Source organism: Charadrius vociferus, unplaced genomic scaffold, assembly GCF_000708025.1.
Source record: "Charadrius vociferus isolate BGI_N301 unplaced genomic scaffold, ASM70802v2 scaffold46, whole genome shotgun sequence".
Lineage (NCBI taxonomy): Eukaryota > Metazoa > Chordata > Aves > Charadriiformes > Charadriidae > Charadrius > Charadrius vociferus.
Window position 1 is genome coordinate 297,796 of NW_009648710.1, and position 19,537 is coordinate 317,332.

Genomic DNA, 19,537 nt, shown 5'->3' on the forward strand with positions numbered 1-19,537 from the left:
CAGGGGAAAATCTAGTCAGATCTGTTTAAAGCCCAACATAGACCAGTACCAAAACTCAAGAAGCTGTTCCAGGATTATATTTTCAGATTGCTTTAAAAATGATTACTTCCCAAGGTCATAATTAGATTACGTTAAAAAACTTATTACTTACGTAGAATAAATGGATTACATGAACAATCTGATTACTTCAGACAAAGTAAGTGGATTACTTTGCCAAAAAGTACTCAATCGTATTTGAAATCTGAATGTGCTTAAAAAGAATCGGATTCTGAAATTGTGACCAGATTACATTTTTTAACATTTTTATGATTGCACTTAATCTAATGCTATTTCTAGTTATTCCACTCCAAAAATGGGATTACATTTAAAATATCCAGCATGTTTTCCCTCTGTTCTCATAGAATCAAGGAGAGAAAAATTAATCTCCCAGAACAAAGATGTTACTCAGGGAAAGGGAAGGGAAATCTAAAACCCTGTATCAGTGTTGTTGGAACCCTGTGCAGAAACCGAGGGAAGCCGAAGACAGACAGCAAAGTCTTTTCTGAAGACTTTTGGTGGGAGCTGGTGCATCATTGCTTAGCCAGGCAGGGCTTACCCTGCTACTCCTGATGAACTACTCATGTTTAACTCTGAATGTGGACACTCTGGGGTTCTTTCCAACCATACTCTGCTAGTTGGAGTTTGAGTCCTGCCTCACCTGGAAAGGCTGTAGTACTGTTTACCTCTGCACAGCCCACTGCCACCAGTAACGAGATGTGAAAATCATGCTGAGATTCCCCCAAACCTGCTGTACCTTTTGAGCCTGATAATCAGCGACCACTGCAAACTGTGATAACTCTGCTGAGGAACTTGACAGCCTATTGATTGTTGCCAGCTGAGGCTTTCGCCCACGCTGTAGTATTCAACCCCCCTGGTATTGTAACAGCCAAGCATTATCTTTCTCTGTTCAGTTAGTCTTTCAAAATGTCTAGAAATACATTTAATATTTTATAACTGTATTTAATTTGTAAAATCTGATTCTTGTGTTTAAAATAATTAGGATAAATTTATGCTTATAGACACAATTTGATTAGGTGAAGGAACATTTCATTTCCCTGTACGTAATCACAGTGAAATCTAATATAGGTTCATCTATAGTTTCAATGTAAGAAGACAACATCAGATCCTATCAGGACAGGCCGATGATGTTCACCTAAGCAGCGTTTACTTAGGTAGCTAGGATGGGGTCAGATTTTCAATGTTACATTTCAAAACCTTATTAAAAGAGGTTCCAGGAGAAAAAAAGCAAAATTCTGCTATTCCAAAATATAACCTGATTGTATTTCTAATCTGATTTTTAGGTTTGATTAGAGGCATTTTAATTTTAGGGTGCATTGCCAGGAACTACTCATATATTCAGAGCTCAGTGACGCTTGCCTTTCTCTGGTATTCATAAGGTGCAGTAACTTTTTTTTTCACCTGAAGAATTTTTCAGCTGAAGAATTAATTTTTCAGGATTATAAGATGTAAATTCAGGAGACAGAACAATAGAAGCTTTTACCACCTAAAGCAGAGAGCTAGAGTAAGACAACACTCAGCAATCACTAACTTGATAAATAATGTTCAACAGAAAGACTAAGATGAATAACTCAATTTTCTACAATCAAATTTCTTTCAAGTCAGTGGAAATACCAGTTTCCAACAACAAGTCCAAACAACTTTCTGTTTTGCATCGCTTGCTGAGTTCCACATATGGGCCTTAAAACTACTCATAGTGAGCCTAGTGGCATTTCCAGCAGGTGGGAATTCTTCACTGATGTCTGGGCAGCCACATCACGTCCTCACAGTGTTCAAGGAGAGGTGACGCAGGCGGGCCACATTTGCTTAATAGCTTTGCTGAGAAGAATAGCTAGGAAACATTGCTTCAAGCTATAGGATCTCATTGGGACTTAGAGAAGCCATTGCCAGAGTTTCAAATTTGTCTAGGTGCCCCTAATTTTCTGAAATCAAAAGAAAGTTAGATGCCTCTTTGTCTCCTCAAATGTATTTGAAAACACTGGTCTGTATCTTTACAATGTTAATACAAGCCAAGATTTCCCTCACAGGCATAACTATTTCTCAATATACACGTACCTTAGAAGTTTTAGGTAGCTCCTAATATCAATGTCCTTACCTCTCCTCCAGTGGGGTCTGGGCTGGTGACAGCAGCTGTTTCAGCTCCTGCTGGATGCTCTGTCAGGGCACTCCCTCTTCTACTTCAAGCAGCCCCATGCAATACCTAGGAAATAAGAATTTGGTATTAAGAAGCAGAGCTTGGCAAATAATTCTGAAATCTTTGGTTCAGTGGTAAACCAAACCCAGTGCTTCTGAGATCAGTTATGATGCCTTCAGGGCTGAGTGAAAAACCCAGGATTTCATAAGCTAAGCATACCTGTGTTTGGAGGGAGGCACTTCAAAAGTCACCAGTGAACTGAAAATATTCCCCAAAATGGGTTTGATTCCTTACCACATATCTAGAACAAACACAGAAAGGCCTTGCTGGTTTGATCTGGATAGCAAGGTTGCCTTCTGCTCCTGGAGACAGAATGTTACCATTTTCATCTATAACCTAAAATGAAAGAAACCTCACTCATGACTAGTTCGGTGATATGCTGCTAAACAGAGAACAGTCCTGCCAGGACCTTATCTCATTTCAGACTGAAATAACCAGAATGCTTTACAGTCATCAAAGTACCTGAATGTTTAAGGTGGAACCGCTTTTCCTAATGCACTACGTTTAATTTGCATCCTCTCATGAGTTGCACTTGCAATACCCTGTAAAAGAAATCTGAGTTTATGCAGTTTGTTATTCTAAATAAGTAGACAATTTTGCAGTTGACTACCTAAGTGATCTACAATTTTAGAAGAAGTAAAAGATGCTCATTTAAAAACATGTTTTCTTACTCTGATTTGAAGTCCACTTCTCATTTATCTAATGGTGTAAATCAGCACAGCTGAGAGAAATCGATACAACAGCATTGCTGTACATCAGTGAAAGATCCTACTCAGTGGGAAAAATCCCGTTTTCATTCAACGTGCTGTTCCACATTAAATCAACTGGGCTTGAAATGCTTCTGATTTAGATTTGCTTTACAGTAATTTGGCTCCATTTACTTCTTAGAAATGTCCTCTGCTTTGTATCGGTGTGAGCGAAGCAGCAGAGCAGTGTTCTTGGCTACACTGTCATTAGTGTCAGCATTCTATTGATATTTCTTGTAGAGGGTTGAGCAAGTCCAAAAACTTGGATTTATGGGACTTGGAGTTTCTCCTCATCTGAACCACTGAAGTGGCACCACGGAACAATCTGGTCTGAGTTAAAAATTTTCTCCAGAGAACTTCTACCCTAGACATTTGTAATGGTAATTACACGTGATACATGCTGTATGCGAGTGACTGCAAACATACTGATTCGGTCTGGCCACAACATTCATAGATATCTAACCCTGTCTTATTTTTCTACTCTGCCATCATATCCGTTGGGAAAAAACCCAAGAAATAAACACATTAGAATCGCTGAAGGAAAGAATATGCTCTGAATCTAGGGTCCAGCTGCATACAAACAGAAATGGCAATTTTGCAGGTCTCCTTGAGGATCCCAGCTTCTGAAATCACTACACTCTGACAGTGCTCGACACACTGTGTGGGATGGGACTAAGGCGGAAAGCTCCTGCCTGCAATGTGGCTCTGGAGGAATGGATGCCTGGTAAGGTTGTGCTGCAACATCATGTGATAAATAGTCAGTGATAGGAAACGTAGACAGACTCTGTGTATTAAAATAAGGAGTTCTATTTGCTGAGAACTCACTGAAACTTCTTGTCATGAGCACTCCAACAAGCAAACACCAAGTAAAAATAAAAGAGACACCGACATCATTATTTGGTGGGAACAGAGCATGCCTCAGGATGGTCTACCGTGGAAAGGGAGATTTCATTATTCATTTTCACTAAGAAAGAATCTGTGGTATTGCAGAGAGATGTGACTTGCCCTAGATCAATCCGTATGTCTGTGGGTAGTACAAAAACTGAATCTATGTTTCTGAATTTCCACTCTATTGGGAGAGCACTGTCTCCCCCTCATGCCTCGCATCAACAACCCACTAACGCAACAGCTTTTGCTTTCAATTACACACCATTTTTATTCTTACATTTAAAATAGTTGCTGCGTCATACTGTAGCTTGCCATGTGAAAAGATGCATGATCCCTGAATCCATGGAGAAAATGAGGAATAGTCAAATTTTATCCAACCTGTATCAGACAGACCCCATAGCGTACCAGAGGAATTCAAATTGATCTTGGTAAAAGCTTGGTAAAGCTTGGTAATGACGAGAAAAAAATTATAAAGGAACTTTTTAATAGGAAAAAAGAGTTTTCAAATGGGGTTAAGTGGATGCAGACATTGTGAATTTACACAACCCTCTTTCCACTCATTAACAGGCCTGATTCCTTCAGGAATCTCTCAGGAGCATAGCTTCATGTCACCTAGTAGAAGGGGTTTACCTTTAGTGTTGTTTTGCTGCAGATCATAAGCATGGGTAAGGGAAAAAGACTGTGGAAGTATTTAATCTGATTAAGGGAAATGCACAAAGTCCTTTCTGCTTCCTTCAAACTTCTGTTATTTCATTAGCTAAGAAATTAATACTTTCTATCCAGAACTAGCCAGTTTGACCATAATAATAATAATAATAGACAATGAGGTTTAAAGAACCTAGCTGTGAAACCCTGGCCCCTCACCCAGTAAACAACCTCATTTCCGCATCTGATTGCCTAGGAAATACCACAGGAAAACAAATACTGATCTTTTATGAATGCATCACAAAAAGCTGAGATAAACATTTTTTTTGGAAATGTATCCATATGCTGTATCACCCACTGGAAGTGTAAACATCCAAATTAAAGAGGCAAAGTGTGTTACCTTCTCCAGTTGACCCATTTATCCGAAATGTGTGGCACTCACAAAGGCCTTAGAGAGCAGAGGACTGTGGTGCCCGCAGCCTCCCTCTCTCAAGGGGAACCTGATTTGAGAGCACAGAGCTGTGTGGAGCATGGGCTCCTTGGCAGACCCTGCTGCAGCCAGATTTGACCACAACCTTATTTTGTTCACTTTTCTTCTGGTAGAATGCCAATCAACAATCCTCTTGGTTTCATGGGGGAGCTCATTTTCTACACCCACTAGAAGCCTGTGAGATTGTGCCTGAAGATAACTTTATTTTGCATTTTAGGACTGTAAAGGAATCCATTAGGAAACAAGCAGCCGCTGGACTCTGTTGCTCTGCCACAGCTGATGGGAGCTCAGACACTGATGGTGAGTTGTGGTCTGCATCTTAAATCTAATACTTGAATGTGATGGCTGAACTTGTCAAATGACCCCTTCTTTAACTGATCTTTTCAATAGTGAACCCTTCTCACACAGATATGCTTACATTCATTTAATTTACAAATTGTGTTCTTTTTTATTCTTCCACAGGGACTATTAAGACTCAGATAAAGTATTAGCATAATAATAGGTTTTACATCAACAATCTGAAAAGCCTAAAACCAAACTCACCTAATGGCCGCTCTGTTTTTCTTTACAACGTTTTTCCAACTTGTTGTATTGTGGGAAAGGAGATGAAGTTGTAGATCACTTATAAAATGCTCCTGCTCAATGGACTGGCTAAAATAACACCCACAAAGTCACAAAAATCACCATCCAGTAAATCTGCAAGACCAAGTTCCAAACACATTCTGGAAATGTATTAAGGATTTCTAGACATAAAACTAAATATTAACTTTCTTACTAATGCAAGTGGAGCAATTTTATGTGCCAAAAACCATACACACTATATATACACACACACACAGAATATATAGGTATACATGCAATATTAAGCACGTACTATGAATTTCTACAACTTATTAGTTTCTCATAAAGTATGATAGCACTTATATGAAAGGATTATTTCTCACATACTGAATATAATCTCAGGTCTCATTTCATTTACTTCAGGGGTGTTCTTAAAGCAAAAGATGAGGTCCTATGTTCATACCTATTTCAAAATAGCCTTCAGTATAAATACATGTTGCTTGTACAATTTAATAGTCTTATACTATAAATAATAACATGCCTCACAGTTTAAAACCACACCAAATACTCCCAACCTTGCATTGAGAATTCTGCTCCTGGCTAGTGGCTGGAAGACAAGAGACATGCCTTCAAAAGAAGGGGACACGTACACATAGTTCTCATCCTACCACCAAAAATGTGGATTTTGAATCTTGCTGGAATAAAACTGGTCCTTCATCTGTAGCAATACATTTTTAGGACTTGTTCTGCCACTATCCCAAATCAGAAAAAAAATTTATATGACCACTAAAGGGAAAACATTGAAGAGGAAATGTGTTCCCTGTCCCCAGCTAAAACTGAAGATTTCTCTCTCCTTTATAAAACTGCCAAAGAAAGAAACAAGTCCTCTAAAAGAACTATAATCAGCTATTTTACTTGTTTGCTGTCCTTAGAACAGCTGCGTTGCCCATTCTAAACACACATAAAACACCAAAAGAAAGGGCTAATTATCTTCTGAAGCATGAGGTTGAAGACCAGAGTGTCCCAAGAACACAACAACTTTCTCCTCACGATCTGTTTCTGTTTCCTTGTTATCCTGACAGAAGGGAGAACAGCAGTGTCTTTGTAGACGTTAGACAAAACATGCAGAGGCACCAGCAGCATTAACACCTGGGTGAGGTTGTTTTACAGCCTCATCATAACGTTGCATTTCCGTAATCCCTATAGAGACCATATGTACCAAAGTCAGCATGTCGCTTCCACAGGCTTTGGATGAGAGGCTAAAGTCAGGAAAAAATGCATCAAAATATATTTGATACAGAATACCTTTTATGATGCAGGTATTACCTTTTCTATTGTCTCTGAGATTAACATCAAATTGAAGCTGGGCTGGGGATGAGAGGAGGTCTCAAAGGGAAAGGCTAGTCTGTTGAAAATTATATTTTTCAGCCAGAAAGATATAATCCAGTCAAGTTTCAAACTTTGTGGCTCCAAGAGCAAGCCATGTGCTAGAGAGATGTATATTGCTTTCAACTGTTTGTAGCCGCAAGCCCGTGTCTCTGAAATCATTCTGCATTGATCAGAGGAAAGGTATTGGCAATTCTCTGATCCTGGGCAGAGGAGGAGAATTAAGCAAACCATCTACCTTGAACACAAGACAGAAAAGTGTACTGAATATCAATGATAAGAGGTTGCTGCAGCATGGAGCAGAGCACCTCGCAGACGACAGCCACAGCACATGGCATGAATAACCTGGCAGTCTGCTTGACTTTGATCCCAGCCCATTCATGCAAAAAACTGGGTCCTAGAGCGCAACAGAAACCCAGTTTCTAAGGTCAGCTAAGCAAGGGATCACTGTAGGTAACAGTTCTACCGTTAAAGTCTGGAGCAAATTATTCTAATGAGCCACACTACAATTTAGAGAGTCATGACCCCACTGAAATCAGTGGTAAAACTCTCGTCTTCTGTGTGGTAGTTTCCTTTACATCTTTTATTTTTAAGGCTCTGACTTTCCAAACTCTGAATTTAGTTGCTTGATTTTAGGTCCTTAAATTTGGTGAGAGGGAAAAAAAAATAAAATCAGCGTCCCAATCCTCTGACATTACTGGAGTTTACCTGGCCAAACAGCTAACTGCAGAGAAAAGGATAGTTTTCAGGGGCTCTGAATTCCAGTTTGTACATTTGTTTATCATTCCACTTCTTCCCAACTTTTTGTTGTTCTGTCCACTTTTTGTTATTTTTAAATACTTTTTTGTTTGAAACCAAGCAGAAAGATCTAGAAGATCTTTCCCTGGAAGGTCCAGGAATACATGGCTTTTAAAGGAAACTAAACTGGGTACAGAAAAGGAGCTTGAGGCAGTGGCAAATGACATGCCCAAACAAGTGCATTCAAGAAACTAATGATTGGGTTTACATTCATGTAATCTAATGCTCCTAGAAACCTTAGGAGTGAAATGTGTTCTGAAATCTCTGTGAAACACTAAGGAGCATTGCAAAAAAATGAAGCTACTGTCAAAAAAGAATGAAGTAAACGTATTTATTGACAATTGCTTTCATTTCAGCAGTTGTTAGCACAGAAATTGTTTTGCTGACATAAACAAAGTGTTTACTCTCAAGAAATAAAATATTTTACTTTCTCAAAATTAGTATTCTCCAATACTTTACAGCTGCAGTAGACACAGAACTCCAGGCAGTGACATGCAGCTGTAAAAGACCTTCTTTCCTGCCTAAAGATGCTAATGTTCTTCAGCAACTTCTTATTTAATGAACAAAAGAGGACTCCAAGGCTTGAGATGTTTTTGTCACCTAATGAAAATTCATGCCAGAAAATGAAATCTTCTTCGAGTACACAAAATTTAAAAAAAATGAGGACAAACATCTACGAACTGATATAGCCTTAAAGTTTGCCCCACTATTGTATGTGCAACTGTAAGAAGTAAGGGTGTGTACACTACAGTATGTGTTTCTTCATAAAGCTAAGAGCTAATTGTTAAACACAGATGTAATCACGCAAACCAGATCAAGGGAGTTTTTTCACTGGTTTCACCTCTAAGTGGCTGCAGAAATAGACTGGTCCTGTAGCAAGCGTGTGCTACGGCAAAGAACCATGGTCCGTTCTACAAACTGGGTCACCTGCCCAACAGCAAACTTCATTTTAAAGACCACCAGAAGTGGTACAGGAGTTTTGCCTATTGCGTGCAAAGATCAGAACAGAGGGTGAGCTATGAAGCTACTATATGAGAGAGTATTTGTTGAAAAAGCATGGGAGAAGCTGGCACTGTTTGTCATCAACATATTAAACAAGAAAGGTTTATGAAGGTCATATGGTGGGATCAGTAAAGAGGAGTCTTTCCATCTTCTGTAAATGATAGGAGGGATGCATTTAGTTTAAACACGCTACATTTACAGAGAGAGTATCTGAACCACTCAAATCCATGCCTGCTTCTTCTGCAGCTTGGAGCTAGGCAGTCGATATCAAGAATATCTCTTCACTGATCTTGGATATTATCTAAAAGAGATGGGTTACCAGCAAAATTCTGGTGAACTTGTGGATATTCAGGACTAGAATGGAGTTGTAAGGTTTGTTCCCTTTCCTAGCAGTGCTTCAGGAACTGCAACCATGGTACTGACATTAGAAGCTTTCAAATATCACATCTTGGTGTTATCTATAGTTCTTGATGCTCAGGCATTTAACAAAAATAGATCAGAAGAAGGGCAGCTATATCAAAGAAATTCATATGTATTGAATGAAAGAAGTTCTCTTAAATTCCAAACAATCCTACATCCGTCCCCACTCTTTGTTTCTTAATTCGTTCCTCTTGATCTTCCCAGTGACTGTCTTTGGCAGTTCTTGGACAAATTCCACCTAAATAAAATAAGACAGAAAACAATGTAGCATGTTCCACAGAGTTGGTTTTCCAAGACCAGCTCTCAGCATATGTGGAAAACTACAAGAACACCCACCGTTAAGAACTGCTTGCCTAAAGAATCAAGTCCAAGCCAAATCAAGGCAGCACATTGACCATCTAGGCAGCCAAAGAAATTGTTTCATAAGTGGCACAAACATCTGTGTAGCTGCCTCCTGGCTAACTAAACCGAGTAGTTTAACATGAGTATTGTAACAGAAGGATGAATACCGAAATGGTATCATGGAGTTCAAAAATAAATGACAAAAAGAAGAGCAAAGGGATGTTATTGGCATAGTCTTTAAAGGTCCTTTGTTCCTTTGAGTTCTGCGCAAATGAACTAAAGCACTGCTAGTAGGTCTTTTCCTGTAGTGCTGGGATTACTGAGAAGTGTATCCCCCTGTGTATCCCCAAGTGTATCCCCAAGTGTATCCCCCTGGGCTTTCCTCTTATTTATTAACTGTGAGGACCAGTAGATAAAAACTTATTCAGATTCAGTCAGGTACTACCCCCTAAGGTCACCTAAGTGCTTGGTTGAAGATTAAATACAAAATGGAGAATTATGATTGTGAGCCTGACTTGAACAAGCAGATTTAACTGGGATATCATACAAAGCCTAGAAATTTTTGAGAGATTTAAACAAGCACTTTACTCAAATACATGAAAAACAATGTAAACTAACATTATTTAGGGAAGATTTTCTGGAGCCAGCGCTCTAGCTGAATGTTTACCACTGTCTCTTTCTGGTGAACCATGAAAATCCAAATAGTAATTCTCCTGAGATTTATGGAATGGTGCCCTGGTTTAAAGTTTCTCCTCAGAAGCATTTACCTTTCTAGGGTATTTATATGGAGCAGTAGTTTTCTTGACATGTTCCTGCAAGTCACAGGTTAAGCTCTCCAGGTCAGTGGATGAAAAGGTGGGGGACAGGACCACAAATGCTTTCACAACCTGTGAGGCAAGGTCAACAAAAGTGATCTGACACCATCCATCCAACAACCACCACAGGTTACCAGTGAGCAGTACTGCTCAGAAACATGACATGCAAACAGGAGGAACAGAGAAACCAGTGCAACATAAGAAATGGTTGTACCCAGCTTCTGCACACATATGTGTGGAAGGAAAAGCTGAAAGCACAGTTTTCCTGCCCTCATTACAAAGCATGAGCATTTGCTCTATCCCCTCAGTGGGGGTCAAGAAGAAGGAGTAATAAGAGGTGTCTCTGCAGAGTTCTCCCTGAACCTGAAGGACATTTTGTTTCTCTCCAAAGTTTACACTGAGGACAATAGCCCCATATGAGCCCAGCACAGGACTGTGCTTTTGTCCATAGGTGCAGCCCAAGTCTAATGCTAGGGCAGTTATACTACAACTTTAGCTACACCAAGACAGCCCAAAAAGGCAATTTCAGTGTATAGACAAGTGCTTAACAACAAGGGGAAAGTAAGCATCACTGTAATGTTCTCCACAGAGGAGATCATCTTGGGATGAAAAGAAACTAAGAAGAGCAAAAGCATGTAAATGGGAAGGGATTTTGCCTGTCACCACAAGTAGGATTATCCATGATGACATGACTGCCTGTTGCATGTTATTCAGTATGCATGACTGCATGTTATTCCGTAAAGTAGGAACTGCTTTATATAGTTCTATATTTAAACAAACATATTACTTCCCCCACCACTGTTCAGCATCATTACCTGTCCTCTGAGGGGATCTGGGCTGCTGACAACAGCTGTTTCTGCTACTGCTGGATGCTCTATCAGGGCACTCTCTACTTCAAATGGCCCAATGCGGTATCTAAGTAAGGAAAGAAAAATGTACCATTTGGCTTTATGAGCTGGAAAACTAATACCAAATGTCTTTTAATTGTCATATTTAAGAAAAAAAAAAAAACAACACAAAAGAAACCAACAACCAACTATAGAAACTTTAGGCAGAATGGGAAAGTGAGTTGTTAGAAGGTAGGAGCATTTCACGGTGGTCATGTGGTAGAGGACTGCTGGGGCTGAGGATACCTCTACGTCTCTCCCCTTTCCTCATGGTTCCTAAGCTGGAGCTCCATCCCACCCTGATAGCTGGGGTCTGCAGTATCAGCTGATGCCCCATTATAGTATCACATCATACAATACCAAATAATTTCATTTCAACATGTAAAAAATTAAAATGTTTTAATGCTCTTTGAGTCTAATAGAGATGTCCTTCAATTTTAGCCAAAAACCAAACTACATTAAAATCTCTCCTCTGCCAATGGAAGTCTCCACTCTGTCAAAGCAGATGAGATGTTGCACGGGAAATGTATACCGGGATGCCACTGACATCACCAAGATGACATTGCAGGTCTATGAAAAGCTAATAATAAAAGCAAGTATTCCTAAGTGAAGAGAGGTCAATACATTCATCACAGCACTATGATGTCAGAAGCTCACCAGGAACACAATGTGTAAGTTTATACAATGGCATATTTAGGAAGGAAGCATGCAAACTGACCCTGAAGAAATGATTATGTCATCGTCTCTTCCAATAAACTGAAAATATCCATCTTCATCCATAGTCCCTCTGTCTCCAGTGACATAAAATTCGCCACGCTCACTTTCTGCGGTTTTCTTAGGGTTATCCTCAAAGTGGTTTACAAACAATAGTTTAGATTTTGAGCATGCATTAGCTATACATTATGCTATAATGCAAATTATGTTAAATGCACTGGAACCTTATTTTTCAGTCAAGGATGTTCAAGAATTGTACTGACATTTCTCTAAAAAAACAATAAAACAGGCTTAAAATCAAAAACATTTTGATTATTTAAAACACATTTTAACTCAATCTTGAGCAAATTCTTCTCTTCGGTTTTCTAACATCCAACAATACAAACAAATTACACTGTTAATAAATAATAAACTGGTGAAAAATATTCAGCATTTTGAACAATTATGCAATTGGAGAGATTCTGGGGAGATTGGTGGTGGTGAGGAATAAAATAAAGTCCTTACTACATATTCAGAGAATAAACCAAGTGGTCTTATGGGTTTGCTTCTGACAGCAATTTCCCCCTGTTGTCCTGGAAGCAGAATATTAGCATTTTTGTCTATGATCTAGAATGAAAAACAACATGTATTTTAGTCCAATGGGGACAGCCCCCAAACCAACCAAATGGAAAAACCCAATGAAAGAATCTAAAGAGCTGCCAACAAACCTGAACATCATAAAGGGGAGCTGCCTTCCCCATTGATCCAGGTTTAATCTTCATTCCTTTAAAAACAGAGCAGATTATTCCCTGTAAAAATCAAAATAAAAACAAAGTTTTGCAACAGAAAATTGCTACATTCACATTCAACTCATTAAATGTCTTTTCTAGAATAATTTCAAAGTGAGGAATTAAGATTCACAGGATCCTATATGCCAGTGCTGTACAGATAAGCAAAATCAAGAAACTCCCTGAAAGAATCCTGTTCCATTATCTGCAAAGAATTCATGCCCTCTGCTAACCAGTCTTCTTCCTTAGATTCAAACTCTGCCCTCTTGCCTGTCAGTGTCACTTGAAATTTGCTTAAGGACATTTATGGAAATATTAGAGCACATCTCCTCCCAGCAATCCATCTTTCTGGCAAGTTCTGTGAGGAGAGCCATGAAAGGGTGTTTTTTCAGAGTTATCAGGGGAGGAGATTACTGAAACATTCACAGAAACATGAAGGAAGAAACAGGCTGTGTTTTTTGAAAACAAACATTAAAACATCGTAAAGCAAAAAGAAATTACAAAAATTTAATAGAATATTGACCCTACAGAAGTACCGTTTCAGTCTGGCCATAGACTTCATGGATGTCCAGCCCAGTCTCACTTTTCCACTGCTCCATGACTTCTGGGTTGAGTGGCTCCCCTCCACTCATGCAGTGCTTCAGGTTCATGAATTTGTACCTTCACAGGGAGTTAAAAAACAGGAGAGGCAGCAATTAAATCTATTGGGCAAGGCAAGGAGCACGCAACTATAAACAAGTAATACTGGAGAGCTGTTTACTGGGAGAGTTAGTCCCATGAAGTAGGGAAATCAGAGGACTCCCGATCCTTTGGCTCTTGATACAGCAAGGATATCAGTCTATGCTTAACACTATATATATGAGTCAGAATTAAACACACATGAAAAATAAAGTAAAATTTTTGCTGAAGTCAGCTGGGATTTACAGACACGTCTAGAATTATCCACAGAGCAATTTCCTGAGCCAGGGCACTGATCACGGACCCTCTGCAACAGCCCAAGTGAGAAAGTGCAAGAGGGGAGGAAGGAACGGTGGCAGGCAGTGGGAACTGGAGCACGGGATGATGTACAACTGACACAAGTCACTCCCTCACAGTTATGTTGACACTGACTTTCTACGATGACAGTCCTTCCCAAAGGATGGACAATTAATGTGGAAATTGAAAATGATGATAAAGAATTTAACAGGTGCTGTTTCATACCCTCAGGGATTTGCTCACAAGTTCAGTAGTGAAAGCCTCAAATTTCTGAGGGAAAACATGGAATTTCTTCATGTTTGATGATAAAACTCAGCAAAACTCACAAATTTGGTATTACTGCCTTTTCATGAAGGATATTTTAAACTAAATTAGTACCCTGTTTTGGACCAAGCAGCTAGATCTGGGAGATGACTAAAGTTTAGTTAGGGTAAATTAGACATTAGTAAATAATTTCTTGACGTACTTGGAGAGATCATTTTGCACCAGCATGCGGAACAATGTTGGAGCACCAACCAGCGCATCAATAGGGAATCTGCAGAGAGTCTAGTGCGTTAAACAACAAGATGGACATATGAAGCTCAGACAAAGAACTGCTTTGTGGATATACACTACACAGGTGACATAGCAGGCAAATGTAGCTCTTCTTTCTACATAAAAGCACCATACGCTGTCTGTTGGGTAAGAAACCCTCCTACAGTTGGTGTAATATGCAGAGATTCACAATATATCTGATCGGACAAAATCCCATGCTAACACGGCATCCAGATCACACAGCTCGGAGCACGGCCAGAATGTCTGTCTCTGTTTACATTATAGGGAGGTCTTCACTTTCATCTTGGCCAGTGTAGGCAGAGAAATGCCTCAGTTTCAGTCTGCATTAATACCAGCTGAAGTTACGTCCAGTCACTCCAACAAAAGGCAAGCAATTAGTGCTGCTTTTGGATGATTTTCATTCAGGTGCTCACCAGCTATGAGCATGATGTATGAACAAGCTGCAGGTTGGGTCCCTTCTGTGTACATTGAAAATGCTAATAGTGGCTTTACGCAACAGATACAGCATCTCAAACACAACTATGGACACAACCCTCACAAAATCTATAGATGCTGTTCAGAACTATTTTTTTGCACCTTTTTGCAGATTAACACATCTGTGAGTTTTTCCTTACATTTAGGATGGTTGCTGATTCAATCTGTGGTAGCTTATGTATAAAGATGCATGATCCAAAAACCCAGGGATCAAAAACAGATGCCAGTGAAGCTAGTATCCATCCTGTGTCTGCTGTGCTCCATATCGTGTCTGAGGGAGTCAAATCCAACCAGTACCTGATAGAGCAGGAAAAAAATGAATGAAAAGATAACGGAAAATTTTTGCTCAACCCCCCCCCCCAAATCACAAAGAAACCCAAAAAACCCAACAATCCCAAGATTTCTGACAAGATACACAGGCACTGGGCACTCTGAATAAGTTTATTTTATAAACTAGCTCTAGGATAAAAAGGTACCCAACTGTATGTTTGCTTAAATATATATATACACACACACCTCTCATACATGTACTATGTCAGTGACTAGGTAGGAAGACAGGGCTGAAGTGGGAGCATTCATGGAAGCTGTGTCAGACACCAGGTATTTCAGTTCTACAGCTGCTGCAGGGCCAGGATTATCTGTGCAACCAACATAACCTCTGCCTCTGCTCATCTACACATCACAAAGCTCCTTGCAGCCCAAACAGCACGGTATCTCTTGGTTCTTTGCACTAAAGTATTCACAGCTGATGGTTGTCCTTTGAACCACTTTAAAGAAAGGGTAAGAGATATTCATAGAAACATGGAAACACTAGGGGTGATCCTAATCCCCTAGAAATCTGCTGGAGATTCTAGTCCGATTTTAGAGGGAGAAGGATTACGGCCGTACATTGGTATTTCTTATTCAGTAATTTTTCACCAGTTCTACTATGCAGCTTTAATTATCCCATGTTCAACCAGGCTCAAACCTTTCATACCTTTCACTTAAAAGGGGTCTGAAACCAAGACTACCCTGGGAATGTTCAGTCATCTTTGGAGAACCTGTGGTTCCACTGGTAAAGAAGATACTCATTGAGTCTTGAATCCTTGTTTTGACGCAGGAATGGTCAGCTGATTGGTTTCTTTAAAACCGAGAATGCAATTGTGACTTCAATAGTTACTTTACACAGGCTTCAGAATGTAATGAAGCATTGCATATTGCAGAACTCCCACCCCAAATACGCTGCACAGAAACTTTTCACCAAATTAGACTAAAATAATGTGGAGTTACACTTCCTTAAAGATGGACTTCCCCTTAAGAACAACAGGATAGAAACTTCGCAAAACAAGACCACTATTAGTGAACAATTCTGATGTGGATCAGCAATCAAGCAGTCATGATTAACACCTTAATGTTGGCATTTGATGAGTATTTGTAGTCGATGAATACTTGTAAATGAGCACTTGTGGAGAACAAGTCTGCTGCCTGCATCGTGACTGCAGCATCGCTAACTCATACTCACTTGCACAGGTCAGTGAAGTTCAGCCATCCCTCCCTACTGCCTTTGGACACCATTAGCTTGGTTCTCAGAAACTGACACTCAGATGCCACTGAGTCCACGGTAGGAGCCAGTGTGTCATCAGTAATGATGCATGTGGCCTTTGACGCCTGGAGTCGATATAATATGTCTTTGGCTGATAACTGGGATATTCCTGGAATTAAGACAATTCCTGGAAAAGCAATAAAGTTAGTTTGGGATGGCATTTTTTACACCTGATTGTTTTCTAAGAGACTAAACTATTAACTATTCCCAAACTGACCTCTGATATAAATTTGCCCTGGCATTCCCAAGCCAAACAGTTATAGCGGAGTAATGCAGCTGCTTGTGCTCTCTGTAAAGAATAAAATGTGGACCTGTCTGGTGACTTGCACAGCTCTTCCCTGCGTTCTATCATCTCCAAGCCCGCTGCACCGGCACCTGCCGTATGGCACCTAGTGCAAATCCTTCAAGACTGCCTGGGTAATTGGTAGCTGGGCCACGCACTAGATTATTCCATTACTTTTCCTTTAAAAACCATATAAATTCTTGATCTTCTCAACCAATTTACATTAACCAGTTTTACCAGCCTCAGATATGCTCACTGACCTGCTCGCATGCAAGCCACATTCACCAGCCACCATTCTGGGACTCGCGGCAGAATCACAACAATTCTGTCCCCCTTCTGCAGGCCACATACTTTTGTCAGCACATTGGCCACTTTCCGAGACAGGAACCCCAGCTCCTCAAAGCTCCACTTTACTTCTTCTCCTTTTCCATTTATCCACCAAAAGGCAGGGTTTGGTGGTCTCTTTCCAGCCTACAAAACACAGGGATTCAAAACCAAAACATCTCCTTCTGAAAGACCATGAAATTATGATGCACAAATATCTACAAATTATGGAAGATCTGAGTATTGCACAACTGGTATATAAGTTATTTTTCCCTTGTCCTTAATGGATTGAGATTTGCTATGGATCAAGCCCAGATATTCCCAATAAATTCTCCTTTTCTGAACCTGAAATGTTTACCAGCCCAATTGTCTCCAGACCCAAGTCCTAGTCTGGGTCTTATTTCAGTTTAAGCCTTGTGCTGAGCATTAATACTCCTACGAAGTAACAGATAACGTGAAATACTTCACATGACACTCCTCACAATCTGGATGGAGTTGTGGAATACTATAGAAGCAGCACAGGCAGAGGACAAAATAAAACAGGACAACATGGTATCCCAGGACTCTTTCTAGTCTGATTGCTCAGGAAGAGGGGAGTCAACCCTGTAACTACAGGGCATCTGGACAAATGCAGAATGCACTTTGGAACAAGGCAATTAAACATTAGTGGGAGAATTCTCCCTATTGTGCAATGTTATTGTTACATTACCTGTCTTTTATGATATGAATACCTAATATTATAGTATCGAGAAGGAATAAGCACAGCCATTCCGAGGTTAAATCAAAGTCAAAAGGGATTGATCATTGCTTTTTCTACCTCCACAGGGAGGCCCAAGGGTCAGAAACACTTTTAAAATAAAGCAAGAAAGAATGAGATTTTGTATAATTTCCTAATGCAAATTGGTTTTGGGAACTGATTTTTTTTTTTTTAATAAAGAAAAATCCAACTTATTTCAAATGAAATTTCAAATTAAAGTATCTCATCTGCACAATAAAAGATCATCTACCTTTTCAATCTCAGACCATTTGTCCAGTACATCACTTGCAAAGTTAAAGTATTTTGGTATTTCCTGTTCTCCTCGCCTGACTGACTCGTACTGTGAATATACATCACAGGCAAGCAGCCTGGGCTGTCCATGGAAAGTCCTATTAGGAGGCTTCAGAGTCCACAAGGATTTTAGAGTCCGTAATTTAAACAACTTCATGGCAGAAGATGATGTACGTAGATGCTGTAGACTATTTTAAGAAAATTTGCAGAATTGTTGTTATGAATCCTGCAACAACAAAAACAACAACAATAAAAAAGGAAAATAACCTTGAGATTATCCAAAGACAATTCAGTTATGAATTGATGACTTAGTAATTGAAGTCACTTAGGTTAGCCACAGCCAAACTGATGTTTTTAACAGTTCAATTAAACGTGAAGTTCCCCATTCTGCTTGCTTATATTATTTACCACCAGCTTTTAAAGGACTTAATATACTGTACTGAACTGGCATCTTGTCTGTAACTCAAGGTTCTTGATGTGTCTTTGGGGCTGCTAATTGCTCACAACTCTCCTTAGTCAAACACAACATCAAATGTTATTGTTTGCATTATATGAAGATTACTGGTTCTTAGACCAAAGCATTCAGTAGCTGATTCTCTATTCCTTTTCCTTCATGTGGAGTGAATATATCCATTCTGACTGAAATATCCATTCACCACATATATCCCAAGAACCTTCACTTCAGTAATCCCTTATGTAGGTCCCCAAATTTGATTTAGACATTTCTACATTTGCTCGCTGTAAATGCCCTTTTCCATCTGTACTCACCACGACCCTAAAAGCTCGCAAGTCCAATTACTTTCTTCCTTTCCATTGCTACACTTTTTTCTTTCTCTCTTTTTATATTACTATTATCATTAGTATTATTTTCAGCAGTCTAGAAGATTGCTTCAGAACTGTGCTCAACTCTAAAAATTCTAATGGTATTTAGAGGCTTCTCATAAATGTACATGAAGATTATCAAACACGGAAAAAAAATTGCCTTGTGTCTGGAAGAGCCCACAGTCAGAGTCCTGGAGGCCCATGATGATTCTAAAGCCTGAGTCCATCCATTGATTTTCTTTCTTCAACCACTAAACACAAGCTACTAAACTCAATACAAAGTTAGGTGAGTGACAGATTAATTTTCTTTTCTGTTGTTACAAAGGATCAATCTATCCACAAACTAGGAACAAAATTATATGTAAACTCAATTAAATTCTTTTCCATGTGGAATTTCTGTGGCCCGAGCGAAGCTGCAAAGTTTTGCCCTTTGTCCCGGGTTTTATAAGTTCGTTTTGTGTTCGTTTACCTCTTGCCCCATGTCTTCAACCGTAACCACTTATCCTTACATCTCCGATACACAGATCTCAGTTTTGGTCAAATTTTATTCCTCAAGAAAAAGTAAATTATTTAACAGTGGAATTATGTCCTTATTCCTTAGCAGGAGCTTTTACAGTAATATTTAATCTGTCTATCAGGCAAATAAACTCAAATACCTAGAACTTGCACAACTTAATCTTTTGAGTGATAGCATAAAAAATCTGGATGCAGATTTTCCCCCCAGAACAAATACTTTGTCAAAATCAACAGCAATTTACAGTG

The 19,537-nt window shown here is 39.4% G+C and overlaps 1 protein-coding gene across 1 annotated transcript; it reads right to left on the reverse strand.

The window, feature by feature from the left end:
• Positions 1-9,338: 9,338 nt before the first annotated feature.
• LOC104287825 (acyl-coenzyme A synthetase ACSM4, mitochondrial-like) lies at positions 9,339-18,110 on the reverse strand. The gene is made up of 13 exons (XM_009886558.1): positions 17,913-18,110; positions 16,842-17,052; positions 16,218-16,425; positions 15,693-15,836; positions 14,857-15,013; positions 14,154-14,233; positions 13,249-13,372; positions 12,653-12,733; positions 12,450-12,551; positions 11,950-12,077; positions 11,160-11,259; positions 10,297-10,416; positions 9,339-9,425 (listed from the first exon to the last, which is right to left on the reverse strand). Exons 1-13 carry the CDS (start codon positions 18,108-18,110, stop codon positions 9,339-9,341), a joined length of 1,740 nt encoding a protein of 579 aa, XP_009884860.1.
• Positions 18,111-19,537: the final 1,427 nt, after the last annotated feature.